The 22174-nt window shown below is 41.5% G+C and overlaps 1 protein-coding gene across 1 annotated transcript in view; it reads right to left on the bottom strand.

Annotated features, from left to right (window-relative positions):
• Window positions 1-5277: 5277 nt before the first annotated feature.
• RANBP3 (RAN binding protein 3) overlaps window positions 5278-22174 on the bottom strand; it is a 33343-nt gene continuing 16446 nt past the window's right edge. Inside the window, exons 5-16 of the mRNA XM_010007282.1 lie at window positions 20344-20409; window positions 18283-18375; window positions 17064-17167; window positions 13345-13464; window positions 12624-12727; window positions 11979-12054; window positions 11221-11323; window positions 10232-10356; window positions 9479-9599; window positions 8735-8877; window positions 6762-6942; window positions 5278-5770 (exon numbers count right to left, since the gene is read on the bottom strand). Coding sequence (XP_010005584.1) covers window positions 5727-5770; window positions 6762-6942; window positions 8735-8877; window positions 9479-9599; window positions 10232-10356; window positions 11221-11323; window positions 11979-12054; window positions 12624-12727; window positions 13345-13464; window positions 17064-17167; window positions 18283-18375; window positions 20344-20409 — 1280 coding nt within the window. The 3' untranslated portion in view covers window positions 5278-5726. The remainder of the gene's footprint in view (window positions 5771-6761; window positions 6943-8734; window positions 8878-9478; window positions 9600-10231; window positions 10357-11220; window positions 11324-11978; window positions 12055-12623; window positions 12728-13344; window positions 13465-17063; window positions 17168-18282; window positions 18376-20343; window positions 20410-22174) is intronic.

Genomic DNA, 22174 nt, shown 5'->3' with positions numbered 1-22174 from the left:
CGCGAGGAGGGGGGGGCGTGGGTGTGACCCCCGGTGTGACCCCCGGTGTGACCCCCGGTGTGTCCCCCGGTGTGTCCTCGTGTCCTTTCAAGTCCCCTCGTGTCCCCTCGCGCGGCGCTGGGAGCTCCCGTGTCACCCCCCCCGGGCCCCCCGGGCCCCGCCAGGGACGGATCCTCCCGCACCCCCTGGCTCTGAGGCTGCTCAGCTGGGGACGCTCTGGGTCCAAACGTGCTCTGACCCTTTAATCGTTCAGTGCTGGGTGTTTTGTGGTGTTTGGGGGGGCTCTAGGGTTGTTGGTGTGGGGTTTGTGGGGGGTTTTGTGCATATGGGTGTAGCTGTGACTAACTAGTACTTGGATTAATTTTTATGAATTCTCCAGGACTCCCCCTGTCTCTGCACACAGTTCTGCTTCTATCTCCCATTTTTTCCTTCTGAATAAGAATAAACATGTTTTGACACACTTAGGCCACATAGTTGGAGTCTGTAATGTGTGTATGTAATGTGTGTATGTAATGTATGCATTTATTTTTCCACAACTCCCTGCCCTTCCAGCCAAGCTCTCCCACTGCTGTTTTCCCCACCACTGCAGTGACTCCCAACAGCTGAGTGGAAGAATTCCAAGAACTGGAATGGTGCTGAAGCTCAAGCTTTCTCTCACCTGCCTACTTATCATTCCCCTTGATGTGAAAAGCTTATTAAATACCTATTTGTGCATTTCTCTATGCTGGAGTCCCCTTCAGCACCCCTTTTCTGGGATAGGAGCAGCTGGACTTGCTAGCTCCTTCTCCACAGGTTCTCCCAAGGAACAGTTGTTCCCAGCCTTCAGAACCACCTTCCTCCCGAAGCACAGCCCTGCTGGTGGGGCTGGACCGGGGTCTGCACCTTCCCAGCCCCTTGGTGGTTTGTGCAGCTTGTGAGGGGCTGGGATTTGGCACCTGCTGTGGCCCAGGGGGCTGTGCTGGGCAGACCTGCCCTCCACCCAGAGCTGTCCCTGGTGCCACAGGACGATCCTTCAGCACAGAGGCTCCTGCTTGGAGGCAGCATCAGGAGGCATCATGTACTGCTGCCTCTGTGCCCTACAACGGTGGCTGTGCCTAGAAATGCAAACCCAAATGCAACCAAACACCCACAGGGAGTTTCTAGAAGGAAGCAATTTATAGGGCAGCTTTATTCCTTCCGTCAAGCCCTTTCCAAGCACATTAACAAAGTCACCCCATATGTTTAACATGCCCTGGCCTGGCCCTGCTCCTTCCAGAGATGGAACAAGCCTCCCCCAGAGCCACAGCTACCTCAGGCACTGGGGCACTGCTGCTATGGGTTCTTTTTCAGAAGCCTGGCCCTCAGGCTCCTGAATGCTGGGAGAGGCTTTCTAGTCAAGTCTGGAGTCCAGTCTCTTTCCATTGCAGGAAGGTGGAACTTATTATCAACAGCCAAGTTCCAGAAATCCATCTAGGTAAGTAACATCACTCTAATGACTCCACATATTTTATATTGACAATGGCTGCAAACTGGTTAAGTATTAGTTCCCTCAACTGTTACATGGGGAGTGGGAATGACTTGCCATCATACTACTAGCTGTTTCCTTCTCCATCTGAAATTGTTTTAGAAATTAGGGCAGAAGCACCTCCCAGCAACTCACATTGAAATATTTCCCCAACCTCCCTCTTTTTAGAGCTTTTTGTTTATTAAACAGACCTCCTATCTGCTTCTGAGCTCCCACTCTGAACTCTCCAGGACAGGAATTTTATCCTGTCTCCAAAATAGACCAACTAGTGCCATTGTACATCTAGCACACTGGGCATGGACTGGTCCCAGGGTGGTTACTGATGTCCCGCAGCTGGGGGCTCACCCGATACCTCCTGGTCCCCTGAGCAGGAGGACATCACATCAACATTAGAGCTTTGCTTTTCCTAGGCTTCATTAGAAACAGAGAATCTACAAGGTTGGACACAACTTTCAAGATCATCAAGTCCAACCATCCATCCTCCAACCACTAAACCTTCTTATGAAACACCACATCAACCCCTTTTTGAACATCTCCAGGGATGGTGCCTCCACCCCCTCCCTGGGCAGCCTGGTCCAAGGCCTCACCACTCTCTGTGAAGAAATTCAGCTTTCTTATCTTTAAACTCCTTGTAAGGAAGTAGTGAAAAGGAAATTCTGAATATTAACTGTGAGAGACTTTTATTTACAGACAGTGTCTTTGAGCATTTCTTTACCTGTACCATAACCTAGGAGACAGGAATTAAGATTGACTTGAAGAGTCTGGTTTAGCAATTCTCTCAGCACCTCTGTGCTCTGTGCAAATCTTGACAGGGGGAAAAAGTTCCCCAGGAAAATAAAAACACCTTTATCAGAAATTTACCTGCTACCTGCACAATGGACTGGAGTTGTTTAAGTGTGTTGATGTACAGAAAGACCAAAGAACAAGGGGAAAAAAGCACACAGTGAAAAGTCAGTTTAATGAAATCTTGCATGACAAATTATGGCAATTATCATAATTGGAATTCCTAAAACTAGGTAAGATTATGGGGAAGTATGGTAAATTTTCAAATATGTAACATGTTTCTAGAAAGGAAAGAAACCATTTTCTACACTCACTGGGAGAATAAGAGGCCAGTTAAACTGCAGAATGGGACACAGCAGAACAGTCATTTAATGGCAGTGATATCTAAGCAACAGACACACCTCAGTGACTGGGACCAGGAGGAGAGTAATTTCAAAGTTGGGTTCCTTTATTCCTGCAGGCTTCTAATGAATTGAACATCTGCCCAACCTGGTTTCACTGGAGGGCTTCTGAGGACTAGTTTATTTAGATCTTTTCTTGCCCTGTCTTCTCTGAAGTAGTCCATCCTGCAAAGGGAACTGACTACAGAAAGATGTTGTAACTGCACATTTTCTTACATTCATGTTCATTTTTCCTGGGGATGTCATCTTATTTTTCATTTTGTGGAAAAGGTTTACTTCCAGTTTTACTAATACCACTATTCTTGCAACATTTTCCCCCATCAGGTGTGCTCAACTTGACTCCACTCCTCAGTATCTAGTTTGTTGACAAAAGTTTTAATGCAGTTCCCACATCCTTTTTGATTTGACACTCTTACACAGATCTTTCAAAACACATTATGATGTTACCTGTCACTAGCTTTTTTAAGGCTTAACCCAGAGAGTGAAGTAAGAGTTTTGCTTTGGCCTAACACATCTTGTTGGGTGGGGCCTGAATTCAATCTATGGCCAATTCTTTTAGTGGTTCATGCTAACATTTTCCTCTTCACTATAAAACATACATGTAAAGCTGAAATAAAATGTCTAGCAGTAAATAAATGCCAAATTTTTTAGAATGCTGTAAGGGGATGGCATATCACCACTAACTCCAACAAAGCAAGCCTGCCTATGCCATTCTTCTGAATCTTCATGCTGTTTGGGACCTTGACCAAACATCTGTTTCTCAACAAGGAGGCCCTGCCGACCAAAGACACCTCATGAATTTTCTTTATGCTGCCAACAAGTAGCTTTATCCTGCAAGGTTGTTGGAATAAGTAGTTTAAATCTAAGTGTCTCAGTGTAAAAAGATCCAAGATCACTTATTTGAAAAGACAGTAACCCCAGACCTTGTGATGCAAGAACAGTTGTGTCGGTATTAGAAAACATGCCCTACTTCTGTTCCTGGGCTGCAATAGTTGGTTGTGCATGGGTAACAAACCCTCTACATCTAAGGAGAAAAAAAAACCAACACAAAATGCAAAAAGACAGACAATGCAGAGAAGCCACAACTGCAGTGGGCACAGCTAATAATTCACCCTTCTCGCTCCTTGGAAAAATAAACCAAGATGTTCCTTCAAGGGCTATAAGGAAAAGCAAAGCCCCTCCCTGCCCCAACAGCTTAAATCTCCAACAATTGTTAACAACAGACAACAGGTAAAACTGAACATGTTCTCAACCCCCAGTGAAGAAAAGCTTGTTTCATTCAAATAGAGGCAATAAGGACTCTTTTGCTTTTTGAATAATTGCTTTTGAGCTACAACCTGGGTTTTCATTTTCAAGTCATGCTACATTAAATGCTTCTTCACCTTTTAATTTTCTTTTAAATGGTACCTTTTAGGTCTCCTTAACAAACAGGAGAAAGAGCAAGGAAATGAGAAATTATCTATCAGTATTTATAAAGGAAATAGAACAGTTTTGGGAATTTATAGGGAAAGTGACCTAGGCACTGTTGTGTAAGTGACTACCAAATTCCAATTTTGCTGCACAAGAATATACCATGTGTTTTAATAATGAAACTCAACTTTTGCACAAAAGGCCCAAATGATTAGAAAACATCCAAAGTAAAAAGTGAGTTATGGTTACAGTAGGAGTACTTCAGAATTACACACAGGAAAACACATTCTGGCTTTTATTTTGGTGGAACAGAATACAATATCCTTCAGCCCAAACTATTCAAAGCTGGCAATATTACCTTTTTCTTCATGCTGCAAGACTTCAGGAAACAGAACAGGGACAGGAAGGGTTAGAATTTTCTACTTAAGGCCGTGAATTGAGCAAGATCTTTAAAAATGTACTCAACTTTAAGCAGGAACAGTTGCATTGGCTTCAGTAAGATTATTCACATGTAGTTATGTCAGGCAAGTGCTTAAATGGCTTGTTGAATCAAGCCATTAAATGAGAGCTGCTTTATTATACAGGTTTATTTTAATGGCTGACAGAGCTCATTACATGAGCCTACTTTATTCTTCCAAGGGCTAACAGCTGTTTCCTCGTCAACTTTTCTGAAGGTGTAACCTGCATGCCTCCTACACTTTACTGTAGCCACAGAAACAGGTAATTATCTAAGAAAAATTGTATGCAACATCTATTATATATAGTGGCTTAGCTCTCCCTTAAATAGTAACAGAAAAGAACGGTACAAAACAATAGTTTCACTTTTTCAACACACAAGAGCATCTTCTTGAAAAACTAAAATAAAAAAGTTTCACCACAATATAAATCCCCAAATAAAAATAATTAAATGGGAAGAAAGAAAAGGAGTTAGCAAAATGTCCTGTGGACTTGAAAGTCTCTTATTACTGCATTAAAAAAAGCTTTTCTGGTGAACCACCATGTTTTGTTTCTCTCTGTTTACAAACCCACTAGCCAGGGAACAACGGTGCCCACAACCTATGTTGGGATTAAAAGGTAAAAACATCATCTGCCCCATCTGCAGTCCCAAAAACCAAAAGAGAATGAACTCAAAAGGGCAGTCAGTGAGCGTAGAAGTGGTGAGGACACGGTTTCCCTGCAGGTGGCAGAAACTCCTAAGGGGGAGCAGGGGTTATCAAAGCAGAATTCAAGTTGGAATCATGTCAGAAAGTTCTATCTCGGAGGCCTGCAAGAAATGAACTACTGAAGAAACAGTCAAAAGGTCCCAATGAAACGCTGTGACAAGCTGTAATGTGCCATTTCAATTACAGGGATGAGGGGAAATGTTTGGTTTTTGTTGTTTTTTTTTTGGCTCATCAATATGATGAGCTTTCACGTCCCAAACCACATTCAGGTAGTTTCCAAGTCTGCTTTTTTTGTGTGGAATCTACTGATCCAGACCAAAAAACCAAACAAACAGAACAGGGATGCACAGTTCTTAAGTCCTGGAGTCTTCAACACTGCCTGAAATAATAGCTGGCCTGGGGGATCCAGAGGTGCCTGCAAGATGGTGTTCATAGCAGCCTTGCAAGCAGATCCACTCACATCCGCTATGTGCTGCCAACATTCTGCCCGTTACCTTCATCATTAGGACCTGAAACAAACAAAATAGTTCTTTGTCATAAGAAATGTATTTTATTTCTTGCCTTACAATAAGAGACCTGCCCCTGAGAAGCCCACATAAGTCTCAGATTTAGAATTTCAATGACAGATGAGAACTGTGGAGCTCTCCCCACCCCGACGACATCTCACTTCTCCAAATTAACTTCTGTTCACTGCAGAATTTTACATTCTTGACTGAACTGGTTTGGGGATCCCAGTAGCATCCCAGAGCCTAAGAGCTCCATTTCCAGCCTCTTTAATCCACCCACTGCTTTTATGATATTAATTCCTTGCAGTGAAGCAGGATGGAAGACTGGTCTCTGCCAAAGGTGGGATGTTCTGAGTCAGAGGAAAGCAAAGCACAGATGACTCCCAGTTCAGGAGCAGAGAAGAAAGTTTGTTTTTTTTCAAATGATGGTCTCCTCACGTGCAATGAAATTAACTACACTCCTTCCATGCCCCTTTGTAAACCTTCTCCTTTCCAAACAGCACTCAATGGTCAGTCAGATCCTGCCTCCTGAAAGCTGCCCAAGACAGTCATTTCAGGTTTGATGTGCAAGCCTTGGCCATGCTGAAGGCAAAAATGAAACACAATCCCTTAAAAAATCTCATAAATAAAGCTAGAACTAACTGAAGCACAGAAAACCTCTTCTAAACTGTGACATGTAACTCAGATGGAAGTAGCACAGGATCCTTTTTACCAGTTTGGAGAAGTAGCAAGAAACAGTTGCATTAATGGTGCTTAGGGACATGATTTAAACACTGAACAGGTAGATTAGGCTATGGTTGGACCTGATGATCTTCAAGGTCTTGTCCAACCAGGATGATTGCGATTCTGTAAAAAGGCAAGTCATGCCATGAGTCATAACTGTGAGAAGCAGACCAGAAGTACATCTGTGATACACACCTAGAGAACAGCCTGCCTTAAAGAGCAACAGAGAAAAATTTATGGAAACCAGGAACCCTTTGTCTTTCTTGCTTACCACTTCCAGCTGATCCTGAAGGTGCAATGACATCATCATCACTGTCTTCCTCGTTTGATTGTGTCACCTCTGGCTCAGGTGCTGCACTCTTGACTTCTTGCTCTTGTTCCACTCTACTCCGCAAGGCCAAGATCCGGTGGTGCAAGGCAGCAAACAACTGCCCTGTGTCTTTAGAGCTTGCCTACATTTTATTTTTTAATATTCAGAAACAAGAAAAAGGTGCAAGGAATTTAACAGAATAAAATAACTGCTTAGGTAATACACACCAAACATGCCAAATGTCACCATCTACTTTTCAGCTTCCTCATATAGGGTTTTTCAAGCTAGATGAGAATGGGTTGTGCTGTAAACAGCAAGATCTAGACACTAAAATCTGATGGGGAGAGTAAATTCTGCTCAGTAGCAGCTTTCTCTGGCTAATAAAACCAGTCCTAGATTATTTTATATAACCTTCACCCAGGAGTCACACAGCTTTCCTGACACCTCCCAAAAGCATATGCTAAAAGGAGCTGTAATTTAAAAGTTTGCCTTGCACAGGTTTTTCCAGGTTTGTCATTCACTCAACTTTACACATTTGTTAAACATAATTAACTAAATTGTTTCACGATGCAGTGACAAAATTTCAACATAAGAGAGGAGAAAACAGAATGGACATGCAGGAAGACAGGTAATTATTCATTTTTTTCTTTTTTTACACTCTGACACTGGTCAGCTGCTCCAGAAGGAAGCATTTGTGACAGCCTGTCCAATCATAGATTTTTTACTCTCACAGATTAATGGCCATTTCATGCCTTCAGAGGAATCAATCCTTAGGCCTATCAATTAATTATATAATGGATATTATTTAAAAGGGAGATCCCTTCAACTACTATGAGACTCTGTCTTCACTATGTCAATTAAGTCCTTACATTTAACTTGGAGTAATAGAAGTTAATGTAAGGTAATGATCCCGTTTCTCAGATTCTTTCATAAAAATCCCTTTCCATCCTCCCTGTCACTTCAATCTCACACCTCTAAATCTCCAGAAGTCCCCTGCAATAAGCTGTAGTGAATAAGTTATTCCATATCAGATACATTTTATCAATATTAACTTCAATAATGAATAACCGGAGAGATTAACTCAAACTTTTCAAATCTAGAAAAATGTGGAGCAAAAGCTATTAATTTCATTCATTTCACTGCTCTTCAATGGATACTCTGCTGATGAAGAATTAAATTCTCATCCATAGAACACTTAATTCTTCAGCAACCCCTTGTGTAAAAATCAGTAAAAATTTTGTGTTCAGACTCCCCAAACCTGTAAGTGCTCTTGGCAGATATCAGAGAATGACCTTTGTGTTGCTGATTGTACCATGACCTCCCAATGTTTTAGTCTAACTGGAATTGATGTTTCCCCATTTCACAGACACAGAAATTCCTTTCACTGTCTTGCTACTGCTGGGAATACTCTGCATGAAAAGAAAATCCAAGTGAAAATGTGCTACCCTGAACTACTAACACAATGCTTTTGGCAGATATTTAGTGTCTTACTTCCAGTGAACACCTACACAGCCACCCACACTGCGGGCAGAGACTTTTCCTGTGCTACAACTTCTGGTAGATCTAATTCTGGTTAAGTTGCTACACAGAAATCTATGAAATGTCTATTTCCTTTGATAGTAAGAAATTATTTGCATTAATCTTGCACTACAGTTATAGTCTCAGTAGGCATGGAACAGAGCCCACAACTCCATGGTTAATGCTTTACACAACGTGGCTTCCTAGGGCAGCTTTTTATGTGGAATTTTTTTATAACTTAGTGAGGCTTTTCAGACAAGCCAAGTCTGCCAAGCCCCTTGTCTTTGGGGAAGGGGTGGTGGCAAGGAGTTAGGGTGCAAAGAAGAATGGAATGTTACCTGAAGTAGTTAAAAGAAAGCACCAATTTTAGTAGGAAGGTTAAAGATTTAAACAAAAAAAAAACCAACAGTACTCACTGATATAAGAAAAACTTTAACTCCCTGGTCCTCTGTATCCATGGCAGTGATCCGGATACTCTTCTCACTGGCTTTATCAATCTGCATCTGGGCCCAGAGCTTGGTATTCAAGATTAACCTGAGACTCCCCTGGGTCCTCATCACTAAAGCCAACATACAAGATCAGTTAGGTGGAAAAACACACCACAGGAAGCTAAAAACAGCCAACATGGCTCTTTATTGTGTGAATGCTTAAGTCTCTTTGCAAACAGTATCAGGGGAAAGCCCTTAAAATAGGAGTCTTGTCCCAGCTGTTAATCAGAAGAATGTAGGTGATTAAAGATTATCAGTCATGTCTAAAGATAATTAGTCTTATATGTTAATACATCAAAGGCTGGATCTGAGCTGGTATCTCATGCTAATGCATCTTCCTGCCAGTCTGAAGAATCATACACTATTCAAAGAGGCCTGTCCCAAACAGCAAAGAGCCCAGGTCTCAAGAATGTTGGCAAAACTTCCTAGTCAAGTACTCTAGTTAAGCAGAGTTTTTCTGGGGAAATGTAACTGGAACATTAGCTACCATAGAAGGATAGGAAAAGATCCTCTCTTTGGAGGAAATGGGTATAAACTGAAGCAAGAGAAGAAGTTCAAACTGCTTCTGCATTCCTGTAGCTAAGACACAAGATATAGTGGATGCAGATGTGTCATGGAAGCATCCTATGAAAACAGCACTGACTGTCACCTCATTCCCCTCGTTCCTCTTACCCAGCCGAGACTGTAACGTTCCATCATCTGTTGAGGCCATATCATTGAGTCTCAGAAGTCCTCGACCTCTTTCCACCCAAGACTGAGAGTTTTTATCAAATACAAACAGCTTGCACTGAATCTGCAACAGAAAACTTCTCTATAGCGCAGTGGTTGATTGAATACTGTATTTTATATTTAGTCACCTAAAGCTGATGTACCTACAGCTGCCTTTTTTAAGGACATGCTGAAGTTAATAAGAATAAAGTAATAAATAATTACAATGTTAAGTAAAGATTAAAAATCAGAATTAAAACAGAATTAAAAAAATCAAGTCTTTAAGACGTGACTGAATATTCTTCTAAAACACCAGTAATCCAATTAAGTGCCTCAAGACAAATTACTGAGTACTGTTTTATGGTGTCTGATTAGCAAGAGAAGGGAATGCTGGCAATAGTGCATTCTGAGTTTCTAAACAAAACCTTTGCTTGTATGATATTGAAAGAACTTGAAAATATTTAGTTCATTTAAATTTTCTCCTAAGAATTGTTTTTAAAGTATGCTTAAGATTCATCTGGGTGGCCCAAACACTGAACTTTTTTCAGAAAGAGGAAATAAACAGAGTAAGGATCTGATCATAATTATCCAAAATTTGCACTTGAACCCAAGAAAGCACATTAGAGATCTAGAGGATGGCTGACTTGTAGGGAATCAGGTGACTGGACATCCATGTGAATCCCCATAAACTCAAAGCTCCTCTGCTCTCTTTCTTACCTGCAAGACGTTGCTTTCAGCTTCCTCCCCAGTAATCACTTCGACCTTGGCTAATAAACACTTCCTGGCTGTCGCTTTAGTATAGGCTGCTGCAGACTCTGCCAGTGATTCTGAAATATTATTAGCTGAACAACATTTTGAAAGTTTGAGAATGATAAGCATATAATTAGGTAAGATTTATAAAGGTATCACAAGTACAGTAAAATTTAGAGAAATAAGGTACAAAAGACAGACATTAACAGGACATTAGGAACAGGACTGAAGTTGAAAGACAAGCTTTAACTTCTGCTTTAAAGACTTGTTTTAAAAGCACAAGAACATGCAAGGGACAGAAGAGGCAAGTTACTGAAAAATTCTGTCCCCACATCCAGCATTTCAAACCCTTTGACACATGGTGCAGGTGCTCCAGCAGTACTGACACTGCTACCAGCTAGTGTTGTGCCGACACACATACCACACAATTCATTTTCTGTTTTTATTGTGGCTTGCAAGCAGTTTGCTGGAGGAAACCCACAGCTTCCAGAATTTCCAGAAAATCTTGCCAATCTCAGGGGCCACAAAAGTCTAGAACCCAGCAAACTGTTCTTGGTTCAAGCAACACATCTGGGGCACTGACTCAATACAAAATACATTTGACTCTGACACATCCAGTCACTGGAAGTATCATAGAATTGTTATAAAACAGTTTGCCACACTTATTCTACACTATGTAGGTCCAAGTACCTTCTGTTAGTTCCCTCTACTTCCATTCTGTTGAAGCTACTCTCAATCCCACAGAAGGACCATGAGAAAGACAGTATAGCCTGTACATGTTTAATATCAGAGGCAAAAGGACAGGAAAACCTACAGCACCCAGCTCCTCCCACCACTTGGTTACTGAAGTCAGTAAAGGCAACATTAACATGTTATGGTCTTATGAAGCAAAGGCATCTTGAAAAGAATTTTCACAAAAATTAACTAGCATGCCTAAATAATATTTTGTTGTTCACCTTTCTCTGGTGTGGCTTCCTGAGAAGATGATTCAGAACCAGACTCTGTAGCAGGGTTCTCCTTATTACTCTCTGTACTACCTTCGTTTGATTTTGGTGGACTCTGTTGCAAAAAGGGAGGTCAAGAGAAAAGAGCAAACACTAATTTTCAGAACAAGATCAGTGCTCCAATACTGAGGAAAGGCCTAGTGTTTATGAATCACACAGCTGAAGAAGAATCCCATATATGACATGTTCACAGAGAAGAAATCCCACTGCTCCCTGGCCAAGAAACTGAAGGGAGCCTGACCTGAACACCAGTTCAAATTATTTAACCCTGAACTGAAACAAAATTTTAACCTTTATTCTGAAGTTCAGTTTAACAAAGCAAAGCACTTTCAGCTGTAGTTCAACTCCAGTTACTTGACTGAGATCCTCGCTCAGTGCTAGACAGGTATAAATGTGCAGCATGAACCACTCCCTTTTGCACAAGCAGAACAGTAAAAACAACAGTAGGAAACAGTGAAGTACTAGAAGTTTTACCTGCAGGTGGGGGTGCTGCAGAGATGGGGGGTGGTCCTGGCAGGGAAAGCCTGGCCAGCATGGCTGCTGCCCACAAGAGCTCCTAACAAACCCCCCTTCTGCTCTCAGGATGTTCCCTACAAGGGGAACTAGTGAATCTGTGCCCCAGTGACAAGAAGGTTATCAAAACTCCTCAGTGAGCAGCAGGAACACAAACTACCCCCAAATCACAACATTTCACACCAGTTGTTACTTACTAGGACTCGCTCGCTCATGTTTTGTCCAAAAACAAACTTGTTAGATGCATCTGTGCTGTTTGTAGAGTTCTCTGCACTGAAAAGACAAACAAGCACCAAACAGGTTTTATAAGTCAGGAAAATACCTGTTTATCTTCTACTGATTAAATTCCTCAAAAACTGAGGAACACTGGCTTTGAAAATTAAACACTGGTTGACACAGAAACAAACAAAAATGAAGTCAACTTAATATCATGAGAGTACCTCCTGCTTTTGTGGAATTAGAATTATTCCCTTTACCCATATTGCATATGAAACATATTGAACACAAACACAGAGATCTCTAGAGGAGTCTACTGCTACATCCAATTTATTCCATCACTGTTTCTTTCTAATAATTCATGAGAAGACTTCTCTCATTTTATGCTTGTTGGGTTCATGAAGAGGCTTTGGTGAGGACCTGGGTCAAGTAAGAGGTGTCAAATCCATCTGCCTTGACCAGATGATAGAGGAATCCCCCAGATCTGAAGTTTGAGACCTTATCCTTCAGAAGCCCAGATTCCCACTGACCCAGAATCAGTCCTGCATCCAATAAAGAACAGAATCACAAATACTTCTGAACACAAAATAAAGAAAACTGTCCTGGAGGTCTCCCTGAAGTCTCACCTGGAACTGATGTATTGTAGAAAATAATTTGTTGCAGAAGGTAGGTCTGATGTAGGAAGGCCAGCATTCTGCACATCAGCAGTTTCATGGCTTTCATCACCTAGCTATAAAAAGAATAAGTATATACTGACAGTTTTAACTACTGACCACAACATTTTCATCTCGTTCTTTCACAAATCAAAATTCCATCCACAAACATTTTCTGCAACAAACCACTATGGGCCTACATCCCAGTATGACTTTTTCTGTTGTTAGGCTCAAACCTGCCTTCAACAGGAGGTACTAACAATCCCTACTCAGTCACTTCATGCACAGGTTGCCCCATTTTTCTTCTCTCACAGTTGCTGTGAGGAACACTTCAGCTTCTCAGGAACTCGTTTTAACTTAATTCCAACCCAAAATGTAAGAGAATTCATCACACACACCAAGCTATAGAAGTTACCTATGACTGCAAGAGATGCATTCTTGTTTGTAAAAGCTTCTTATGCTACTAACCAGTATTACTTTTTTGCTAGTGTCTGGAAGACTCACTTTACTAAACAGCCAAGCAAACTGTATTCACAGCTTCTAAAGCTGCACATATACATAGAGGTTCTAACCCTGTATATAGTGGCTTCAAAGTACTTAATGAACAGTGTGTTGTGCTCACACCAACAAATGGTCTGTTTCACTGCTTTCACTTAAACACATCAACCCTTAGTTAACATAAACACGTACTTACCTTAACTCTATCTCTTAAGTTTTGCCCAAATACAAACGCTTGCTGAGCATTTAGTTCTGCCTTCTCACAGCTGTCATCATCTGAAGTATTGTTGGACTCTCTTTTCTGACATTCTCCTGCCTAAAGAAAAGGAATAGAAAACCTTAGCCCAGGGAACTGAGTTTCTTTAAATAAAACACAAGTGTCATGACACAAAGAGTCCCAAGGTCATTTACAAAGAAAAGCCAGTAACATCTCCAGAACTACAAGGCAAATTTTGCACTTAAAAAAAATTCCTCTCTTGTTGTTTAGAGCATCTTTCCTAATAAATCACAGAATAGTAAAGGTTCAAGAGGATCTCTCACAATCACTTGGTCCAAGCCATGCTCCAAGCAGCATCAACTTCAAAATTCTGGTAGGGTACTGAAGACCTCTACAGTTAAGTCAAGTCTCAATAAAATCCACAGATGGCAGCTTTACAGTTTGGGAGCCTGCTCAGCTGCACTAAACATGTTAGTTCTGTCCTAAGACCCAACTGGAATCCCCCACCCCTCATTTGTTTGATAGGCACTTCCAAGTCTCATTTGATCTCACTACAGCCCACCATTAGATAGTTGAGAACTATTCAATTCCCTCTCTCCTAGCCCAAGCTTTTTCACTCTCTCACCAGACACCACATGCTCCAGCCACTAATTACCTTGGGGGCTTGTAAATGTCTTTCATGTACCAGCAAATCTTTGCACAACATGCCTGCTGCCAGAGCCCCTGTGGCAGTGTCTTCCCCTTTTAGGTCTCATCTAATTATACTCAGGGTCTTGTACCTGCAAACCCCTATAGTGGTTTTGGGGAGCAACTGCAGCCAGTATGGGAATGGTCCCCTCCCTCTTCTCTCCTCATTCACTACCCTGTAGCTTTCGATCCACATTAGAAGGCTCAAACACTAAACAGCAGCTGCTCCTCACCAAAGCATATTCCCATCAGCATTAAGGGCACAAGCAGAAAAAAACAAAACAAAACAGCAGGAAGCTTGATCCTGATGAAAACTATAGAATTACCATAGGAAGAGTATTATGGGACACCACCTGCTCCACTGGAGAGAACATCCAGAGGGAAGATGCTTGTCTGGGGAACCTCTCTCGTCTTCCTAGCTGGTCCACAAGAAGTTTCCCTTCTCTTTCCCTTTTTCATCTCCCCTCCTCCAAAATTAAAGAACTGCCACACTTAGAAGTAATCCTATCAGCTCTAGACCATGCTAATAAAATCTGCACATGGGAACTAGCCTCAACATCCTTCATGTGCCACCAGGATCTGCAAGAACTTCTCTGCATAGCTGCTTTCTAGCCAGTTACTCTTTGGTTTTTGTGACTCAAGTTATCTCACTCAATGTACAGGGACTTTGCATTTATTTACCGTCAGTTGGTTTCTCTTGGCTCCCATCCCTCTGAACAGCCCTGCTTTCCAACATACTGACCATTTTCCCCTTCCCTCAGTTTACTGCCATCCATGAACTTACCAAGATTCACTTCACCCCAGGTTGTTCATGTAAACATTAAATAGTAGTGACCTCTGTAACAGCCCAGAAGGAATGCCTCTAGAGACTGACTTTGAACCACTGACTGCTACCCTTGAAGCTTACTGATTCAGCCGATTTTCCACCCACTTGAAATTACACCCAACTATGACGATGACAGCAGGGACCATGCATTTCAAAGACCTTGCTCAAGTCAAAACAAGAGCCAATCATGTCAGAGGGGAAAAAATAAATCAGGTTGGTCACCATGTTTTATCCACACTGGCCTCCTGCCACAGTGACCTACACATTGGCATAAACTACTCATTCTCTGAGATGGTTGTCCATAAAGGTAAGTCCTCCTGAGCCTTTCTGTCCTTCAAGATCCTATAAACAAACTGAAGTCTTCTCTCCTAAAGTTTGGGTCTTTAATCTACTGATCTTCCCTGTTTCCCTTAGGATCTCAAACTCTTGGCTCCTCACTGCTGCAATCACAGCTACTTTGCTGGGAATACAGCTCCAGCTGAGTACCTTCTGGTCAACTTATCCAGCAAAAGAACTGTTCCCAACTTAATTCTAAAACCTCCAAGAGCACTCCTACCAAGATATGTTACCGTTTTATCAGGTGTCAAAAGTACTTAAAGCTCCCCTTTAGAACCAACATCTTCAAGCTTCCAAAGGCTTTAGCTACTTTCTTCTCTTTGCTCAGTCCAACTCTAAGGCAGTGGTGGGAAAACAATGCTGGACTGGGTCCAAAGGAGGGAATTCTTCACTGTGAGGTTGGTGAGAGACTGGCCCCGGTTGCCCAGAGAAGCTGTGCCTGCCCCATCCCTGGAATAATTCAAGACCAGGCTGGATGGGCCTCTGAGTAATTTGATCTAGTGGGAGGTATCCCTGCCCATGCAGGGGGCTTGGATCTAGATGATCTACATGGTCCCTTCCACCCAAAACCATCCTGTGATTCCATGATACTCTTGCATTGTTAACAATACAACTCACCAATGTTCAACATTGCATCCATAGTGCAAACCACTGTCTAATGAAGCTACAAAAAAACCCACCAAACCCTAAAAAGCCACCCAAAAGGCACCAGCTCTCAAAATCTGCAAACATCCTCCTCATGCTCTGAGTCAACACATCTTCAGATGCCAACAGTTAGCTCAATGCCTGCAGGAAGGAAAGGACTGGACTCTCTGTACAGAAGAGGGAAGGAACTATTTCATTACTTTCCTTTCAAGATACTGAATAAATGACTTTCAATGCACCTGGATGTCTTTTCCTCTAGCAGAAGCTTTTCACCCCTCATCACCTGCGCTCCTCCTCCACCATTTCCTGTAGGGAATTTATTTGCTGTTGCTGCGTTTCTACCCACTATCAGCTCCTGTTTCTAAGCTTCTGTGTGTTAATCATTTGTTTCAATTGCCTATATCTTTTCCACCCTCACATCTCCCAACACAATTCCAGTTGTTAGGAACTAAGGCAACCCCAGTAAGGCCATCATCCATGCACAGGGGACTGCTGCTTGCTAGGCAGGTCTGAAAAGAAAGACTCAACATGTGAGCAAACTGCCTAGTTCACCCAGCTCAAAACACCAAAGCCTTTACAGGCAGGAAAAGCCACACAGTCAACATTTCCTGGTCTCCAGCCTGACAAGAGCACCAGTCAGACCAGGTGACAGCCACTAAAGAAAATGACAGTTTTCCCCCTAAAAGACAATTTCCTCTTCTCCTGACCCACTCCTTGTACACAGAGTAAGAGATGGGCCTGTAGGTGAAAGATGCATTTCTTCATGCAATCTGATCAGATGAAAAAGCAGTATTTTATCAGTCCACTGAACCAAGATACCCCAACTGCAGGCATTCATGGTCTATGGTAGCAACAGCATCATTCAAGCAGCAAAATAATTTGAATAGAAATAAAGCTAGAAAGACTAAAAGAACCAATGACAACAGAAGCAGAAGTGAGCAATTTATATTTTTTGAAGAGGAAAAAGGTATGAAAAATGATCATAAACTGTGGATTCAGTAAATCTTTGTTACAATTCTTGAGTTAATACAGCATACAGTTAGGACATATAGAATAATCTACTACATCTGAAGTGTGTTACCATAGTACGGACAAATAAGGGGGCTGTAACTGCCCTCACATTACTAAATAAAGAGACTCTGTTCAGAGATCACTGTTCTAAAGTTTGTCACCTTAAATGTTCTTCAGTTCCTCTTCAACTCACCTTGTCTTCACAGTCAGAATTTTTCAGTGTTGCATTACTTAGTGATTCTGATGTGGTTGCAGAATCTGGAGGGATATTTACACCATTGGTGCCACTGCTGAGAACTGCAATAAGGAATAAAGGAATGATATCAATTCTCTAGATGCTTAGATTGGCCTAAAAGTAGTCAGTCTTCTCCAGCAAACTGCATGTTCTCTTGCTAATCCATAAAACATTGCAGTGTAAATTACAGAGTCCCCATAGTATTTTGCAAGTGACACAAGGACCAGGATTCAGCAATTCTTAGCAGAATCCAAATTCCAAATGCAGAAAACTAAGTCAGTAAAAAGTCCCTTACTGAATCTATACAAACACTGCAAGGACTCCAACATACACCACTTAAAGCAACCCCCCTGCTCCAATCTGATACTGTTCATAGCCAGCAGAGCTCCTCTTTGGACTGATCTGGCTACTTACACACTGAACTCCCACTGAAAATTTGTATCCCAATATTAAGTCCTCTGTAGAATCCAATTTGGGCCAACAGGTATGCCAAGAAATCAAGCTAGAAACTTCTGGATGTATACTAGACTCAGCCTTAACTGAAGTTATTTCTGTTCAACTCAACTCACAACTAAGAAAAGGCAGAGGGCTGGGGAAACACAGGAGTTTCCCAGGGTTAGGAGACATGGGCACCTCCAACAGATTTTTTTCTTCAGCTTCCAGTTTCCCTAATGCCTATTTCTATTAGATATATCACATTGCATAACAATACAATAAGCTTAATATATATGACCAAACTAAGAATTAAAAGTCTCAAAAAGTCTCAAAGTCACAACTCCAAAATGGTCCCCAAGTCCAATGATCTGGGCATTTTACATCACGGGGCAGCTAGCTCAAGTCTGCCCCTACTGTTCAATTGACCAGCAGTAGCTTATTAAGCCTAGGTCAATGCTGCCATTTGACATTGCCAATTCACATCCTCAAAGTCTTTTTTTTCCAAAAGCCAAGGCTGGACTATGCCAAAGTTGGAGGCCTGGCAATGTCACAGTCATTCTACACAAAAACTGAAGGTCCCAATGTGACATCCTTTATATAACAAAAATTTACTTCACATTTAAGATGTTTCCTTCTGAAAGGAGAAACCTAGAGAAAAACAAGACCAGATGCTGAGTAAATACAAACCAGTACACTAAACAGATCTTGTACTTTTGTTCTAGAAAGCAAAAGCTTTATTTACCCATCTGTGAGAAAGCTTTTGGCTGTGGTGCCTGTAACACTGCTGGACGTAGCACACTGCGCTGCTGCTCCTTTGGCTTCTGGCTTGGGAGTCCTGCAAGTACAAAGGTTTTTCAAGAGTTATAAAGCTCTTGAGCTGAAAAATTCAACTTGATTTAATCTTCTCTGTAACTGCTTCAAACAGAATATACAATGGAACAGCAGATACTTTAAAACCTTCCACCCCCCTCTTTCCCATCTCTCAGCCTCAAAAATACAATTAGTCCCACAGAGACAACAACTTCCAAGCCTTAAAAGACACTTGAAAATCTATTCTCTACCTTACCCAGGAAAGCATAGGAGAGTTTATGACAACGACTCAAAAATAAAAGTCAAAATACAAGAGAAATGAACAGCAAACAATCAGAGATGTGTTCAACTACATCCCAAGTCTTCTCCTTCCAATGGAGTAATTTTGAGATACTAATGTGGGGTTTTTTGTCCTTCGTAAAATCAAAGGTATTGGTAGTGTAGTAATCTTACATGTTGTTTTATTTAACAGCCTTTTGGCTTTTTGAATTAACCTAGCCTCTTTGGTGTGCTTTGGTAAGATACATGGCACCACAACTCTAGTTCTGCTCTGGCACAAAAAGCCAACTGAACTTAATAAATAGAATACATCTGAAACTCTAGAATGTTTTAGCAACTTCAGAAGGTTCAGTTTTCTTCATTGAACAAAACAAAGATGAACTATTGATCCAATGCATAAAACTGCAACAGAATGTACTCATACCAACTCAGCTGAATATTTTGCAACTAGTTCCATTTTGGGCCATCCACATTCAAAGGACACAACAGCCACCAAACCACAGAAATAATCTCAAGCCCAAATGTTCATTTGTCAGCTCAAAAACCTTCTTCTTTTTTAAATGTAACTACTCTTCCTGCAAATGAATTAAATAGTTTCCACATCTGGAGTGCTGTGTCCAGTTCTGGGCTCCCCAGTTCAAGAGGGACAGGGATCTACTGGAGAGAGTCCAGTGGAGGCCACAAGAATGATGAAGGGACTGGAACGTCTGCCTGATGAAGCAGAGATGAAAGGCAGAGAGACCTGGGGCTGTTTAGTCTGCAGAAGAGAAGACCAAGAGGGGATCTGATGAACGTCTATAAACATCTGCAGGGTGGGTGTCAAGAATGGGCCAGTCTCTGTTCAGTGGTGCCTGTGACAGGACAGGGGAAATGGCACCAAGTCACACAACACAGGAAGTTCCACCTCAACATGAGGAGAAATTTCTTTGCTGTGAGGGTGAGGGAGGCCTCGGACAGGCTGCCCAGAGAGGCTGTGGAGTCTCCTTCTCTGGAGACTTTCAAGACCCATCTGGACACGTTCCTGTGTGATCTGCCCTGGGTGTTCCTGCTGCAGCAGGAGGGTTTGACTGGATGATCTTCAGAGGTCCCTTCCAGCCACTGTGATTCTATGATATAACAATTAATCACTTCCATCACCGAAATAGTTTTGTTTCTTTCTCTAATCCTAAGGAGCTGTAATGTTAATGTCTTTTCCTTATTAGCTGGGTCTACACCACCAAAAGGAAGCTCAGTAAGAACCAAGCCAAACTGTACCACAGAACAGGTAGGATCAAGAAAGCCAGGGAAAGGAGGAAATGGGAAGTGAACAGCTTCAACTTGGCTTCAGCTTGGTCCCAGACTGAGTGCCCAGTAAGGGCTGGAACTCTGTCAGTGGACTCCTGGAGCACCCCTTTCATCCCACTTTGTTACCAAAGGAATTGAGCTCATGAAGCCCATGATTACTGCAAGAATTGAATCAAAACATGATAGGCAGAGACAACTGGGAGAGACATTTCAGAAATCCATGACTGATCCCAGCCAGAACTGGGATGTGTCTGTACATGAGATAGTGTGTATGGGCATAACCACTCTTGTGTATTCTCCAGTTTTTTTCTACATCAATACATTGCCCTGGTTTGAGCCACCTTCCAGTTACAATAGCAGTTTGAGGCAACTCCCATCTAAAATACTTCAACTGGTTTCTTTATAGTGCTGAAGAAAACACTGATCTCACCTGCACTAGGTGCCTGACCATGGATAAGTATTGGTGGCTTCAGCCGGAATCCACTGCTCTTTTCCTCTAGAAGTAAGATACAAAATTACAAGGACATAACTGGAACATACTACCTACATTCATTCAGTCATGAAATTTCTCTTGCTTTCCGCACTGTAACAACTCACACATTTTATAGAAATATCCAAAGAAGAAATTATCTTTTTCCAAAAAAAGGCTGAATTTCCAGCAATCATAACAGCAAATACACAAAGACAGAAACAGAGCTGTTGCATGAAAAACATTCAAAATTGTTTTTCAAGAGACACATGAAACAGACTATTTTCACAAGAAAAATGGTGCTCTGTGAAGGCCTTAACAGAAGTTTAATAGAGTTCCTAAGTAGAGAACCAAACTAAAGAAAGGACAAGCAAAAGTATTACTGAACATGACAGCTGCTAGCAAGCTCCCTACGGCTAATTGACCTAAATCAAGTTAAACTTCATTGTCTAATATTAGTTTCTTCTAATTCCATTAGCTTTTACCTTAAGCTTTTATAGTATGAAGGTAAAAGATGACTTTGCTTGTACACACGTAAGACTTTTATCTAAAATACCAAAATCTTGAACAAAAAACAGTAATAATCATGAATCCACAGCCACCATAAAATGAGTTCCTAAGAACTTAAAAGGTAGAATTATAAAACGTTTCATTTTAGGGGCATATCGGCTGTGCTCAGAATAAGACAACTCAACACCTGATCATCTTACTCCACTTCATTATTTTCATGCCATTTAAATATAAGATAAATATGCTGTACAGTGATACCAACACAAACAACAGTGAGTAATAAAACCAGCAGTACTGTCAACAGGGGATTGAACATCATCATGACCACAGATTATGGCTGATTAGATTTTCAATATTAAAAAACAGTATCCAAAATAGATAAACGAAAGTTTCCCTTTAAGTTTCATCTTGAGGTTAACAGATGGGCACAGAACCTCGCTGTAGTCTTCCACCACCACTCCCAAAGAATTCAAGTATGTTGATATTTGTTATTTTATTTACCTTCAGCAAGCATGAAATGAAGCAATGAAGTGAGCAAGAGAACAGCTGTAAGATCAGAACCATCACCACTTCCACTCTCCCAGACATGGCCCTCAGAAGTATCACAGTACAGAAGGTGACAGACTGATAGCAATTTGCTGAGAATAAGCTGAAAAATGAGGAAGCTCACCTGGTTCTGAGTCAGAATTGCCTGTAGAGGGTTCACAGAAACTTGATGGCATAAAGACGTTGTTCTTTGTTACTGCCAGCAAGAACAAAAGAAAAATGGAAGAGAAGTGTTGTTGTGCCAGGGGAGGTTTAGACTGGACATTGGAAGAAACTTCTTCCCTGAATGGGTTCTCAAACACTGGCACAGGCTTCCCAGGGAGGTGGTTGGAATCACCATCTCTGGAGGTGTTTAGATGTAGACGTGATGCTTAGGAACACAGTTTAGCACTGGACTCTGTAGAGCTGGGTTAATGAGTTGACTCAATCCTAAAGGTCTTTCCCAACCAGAACAATTCTGGTGATTGTTCTTAATTATAAATTCCATTCCCAGACATAGCAAGGCTGCAAACTGAAAGTTATTTTTCTAGTAATTAGTTTTGTTTACTTTAGGTTTTCCTTTCTTCTAAACTAAAACAGCCTCAGAAATAAACAGGTCATTGTCAATAAAATCCCCTTTGTTTCTCCTGAAACAGAAAAAGAGATGTTAATTGATTCTGGAGGGAAGATTAACAGAGGATTCCCTGTTTAAATTTTATCTGAACTAGAAATTATATGTGATGTTAGAATAAATAAT

This window comes from Chaetura pelagica, unplaced genomic scaffold (assembly GCF_000747805.2).
Source record: "Chaetura pelagica isolate M959 unplaced genomic scaffold, ChaPel_1.0 scaffold441, whole genome shotgun sequence".
Classification (NCBI taxonomy): Eukaryota; Metazoa; Chordata; class Aves; order Apodiformes; family Apodidae; genus Chaetura; species Chaetura pelagica.
This window is presented reverse-complemented; position numbering and strand designations above follow the sequence as displayed.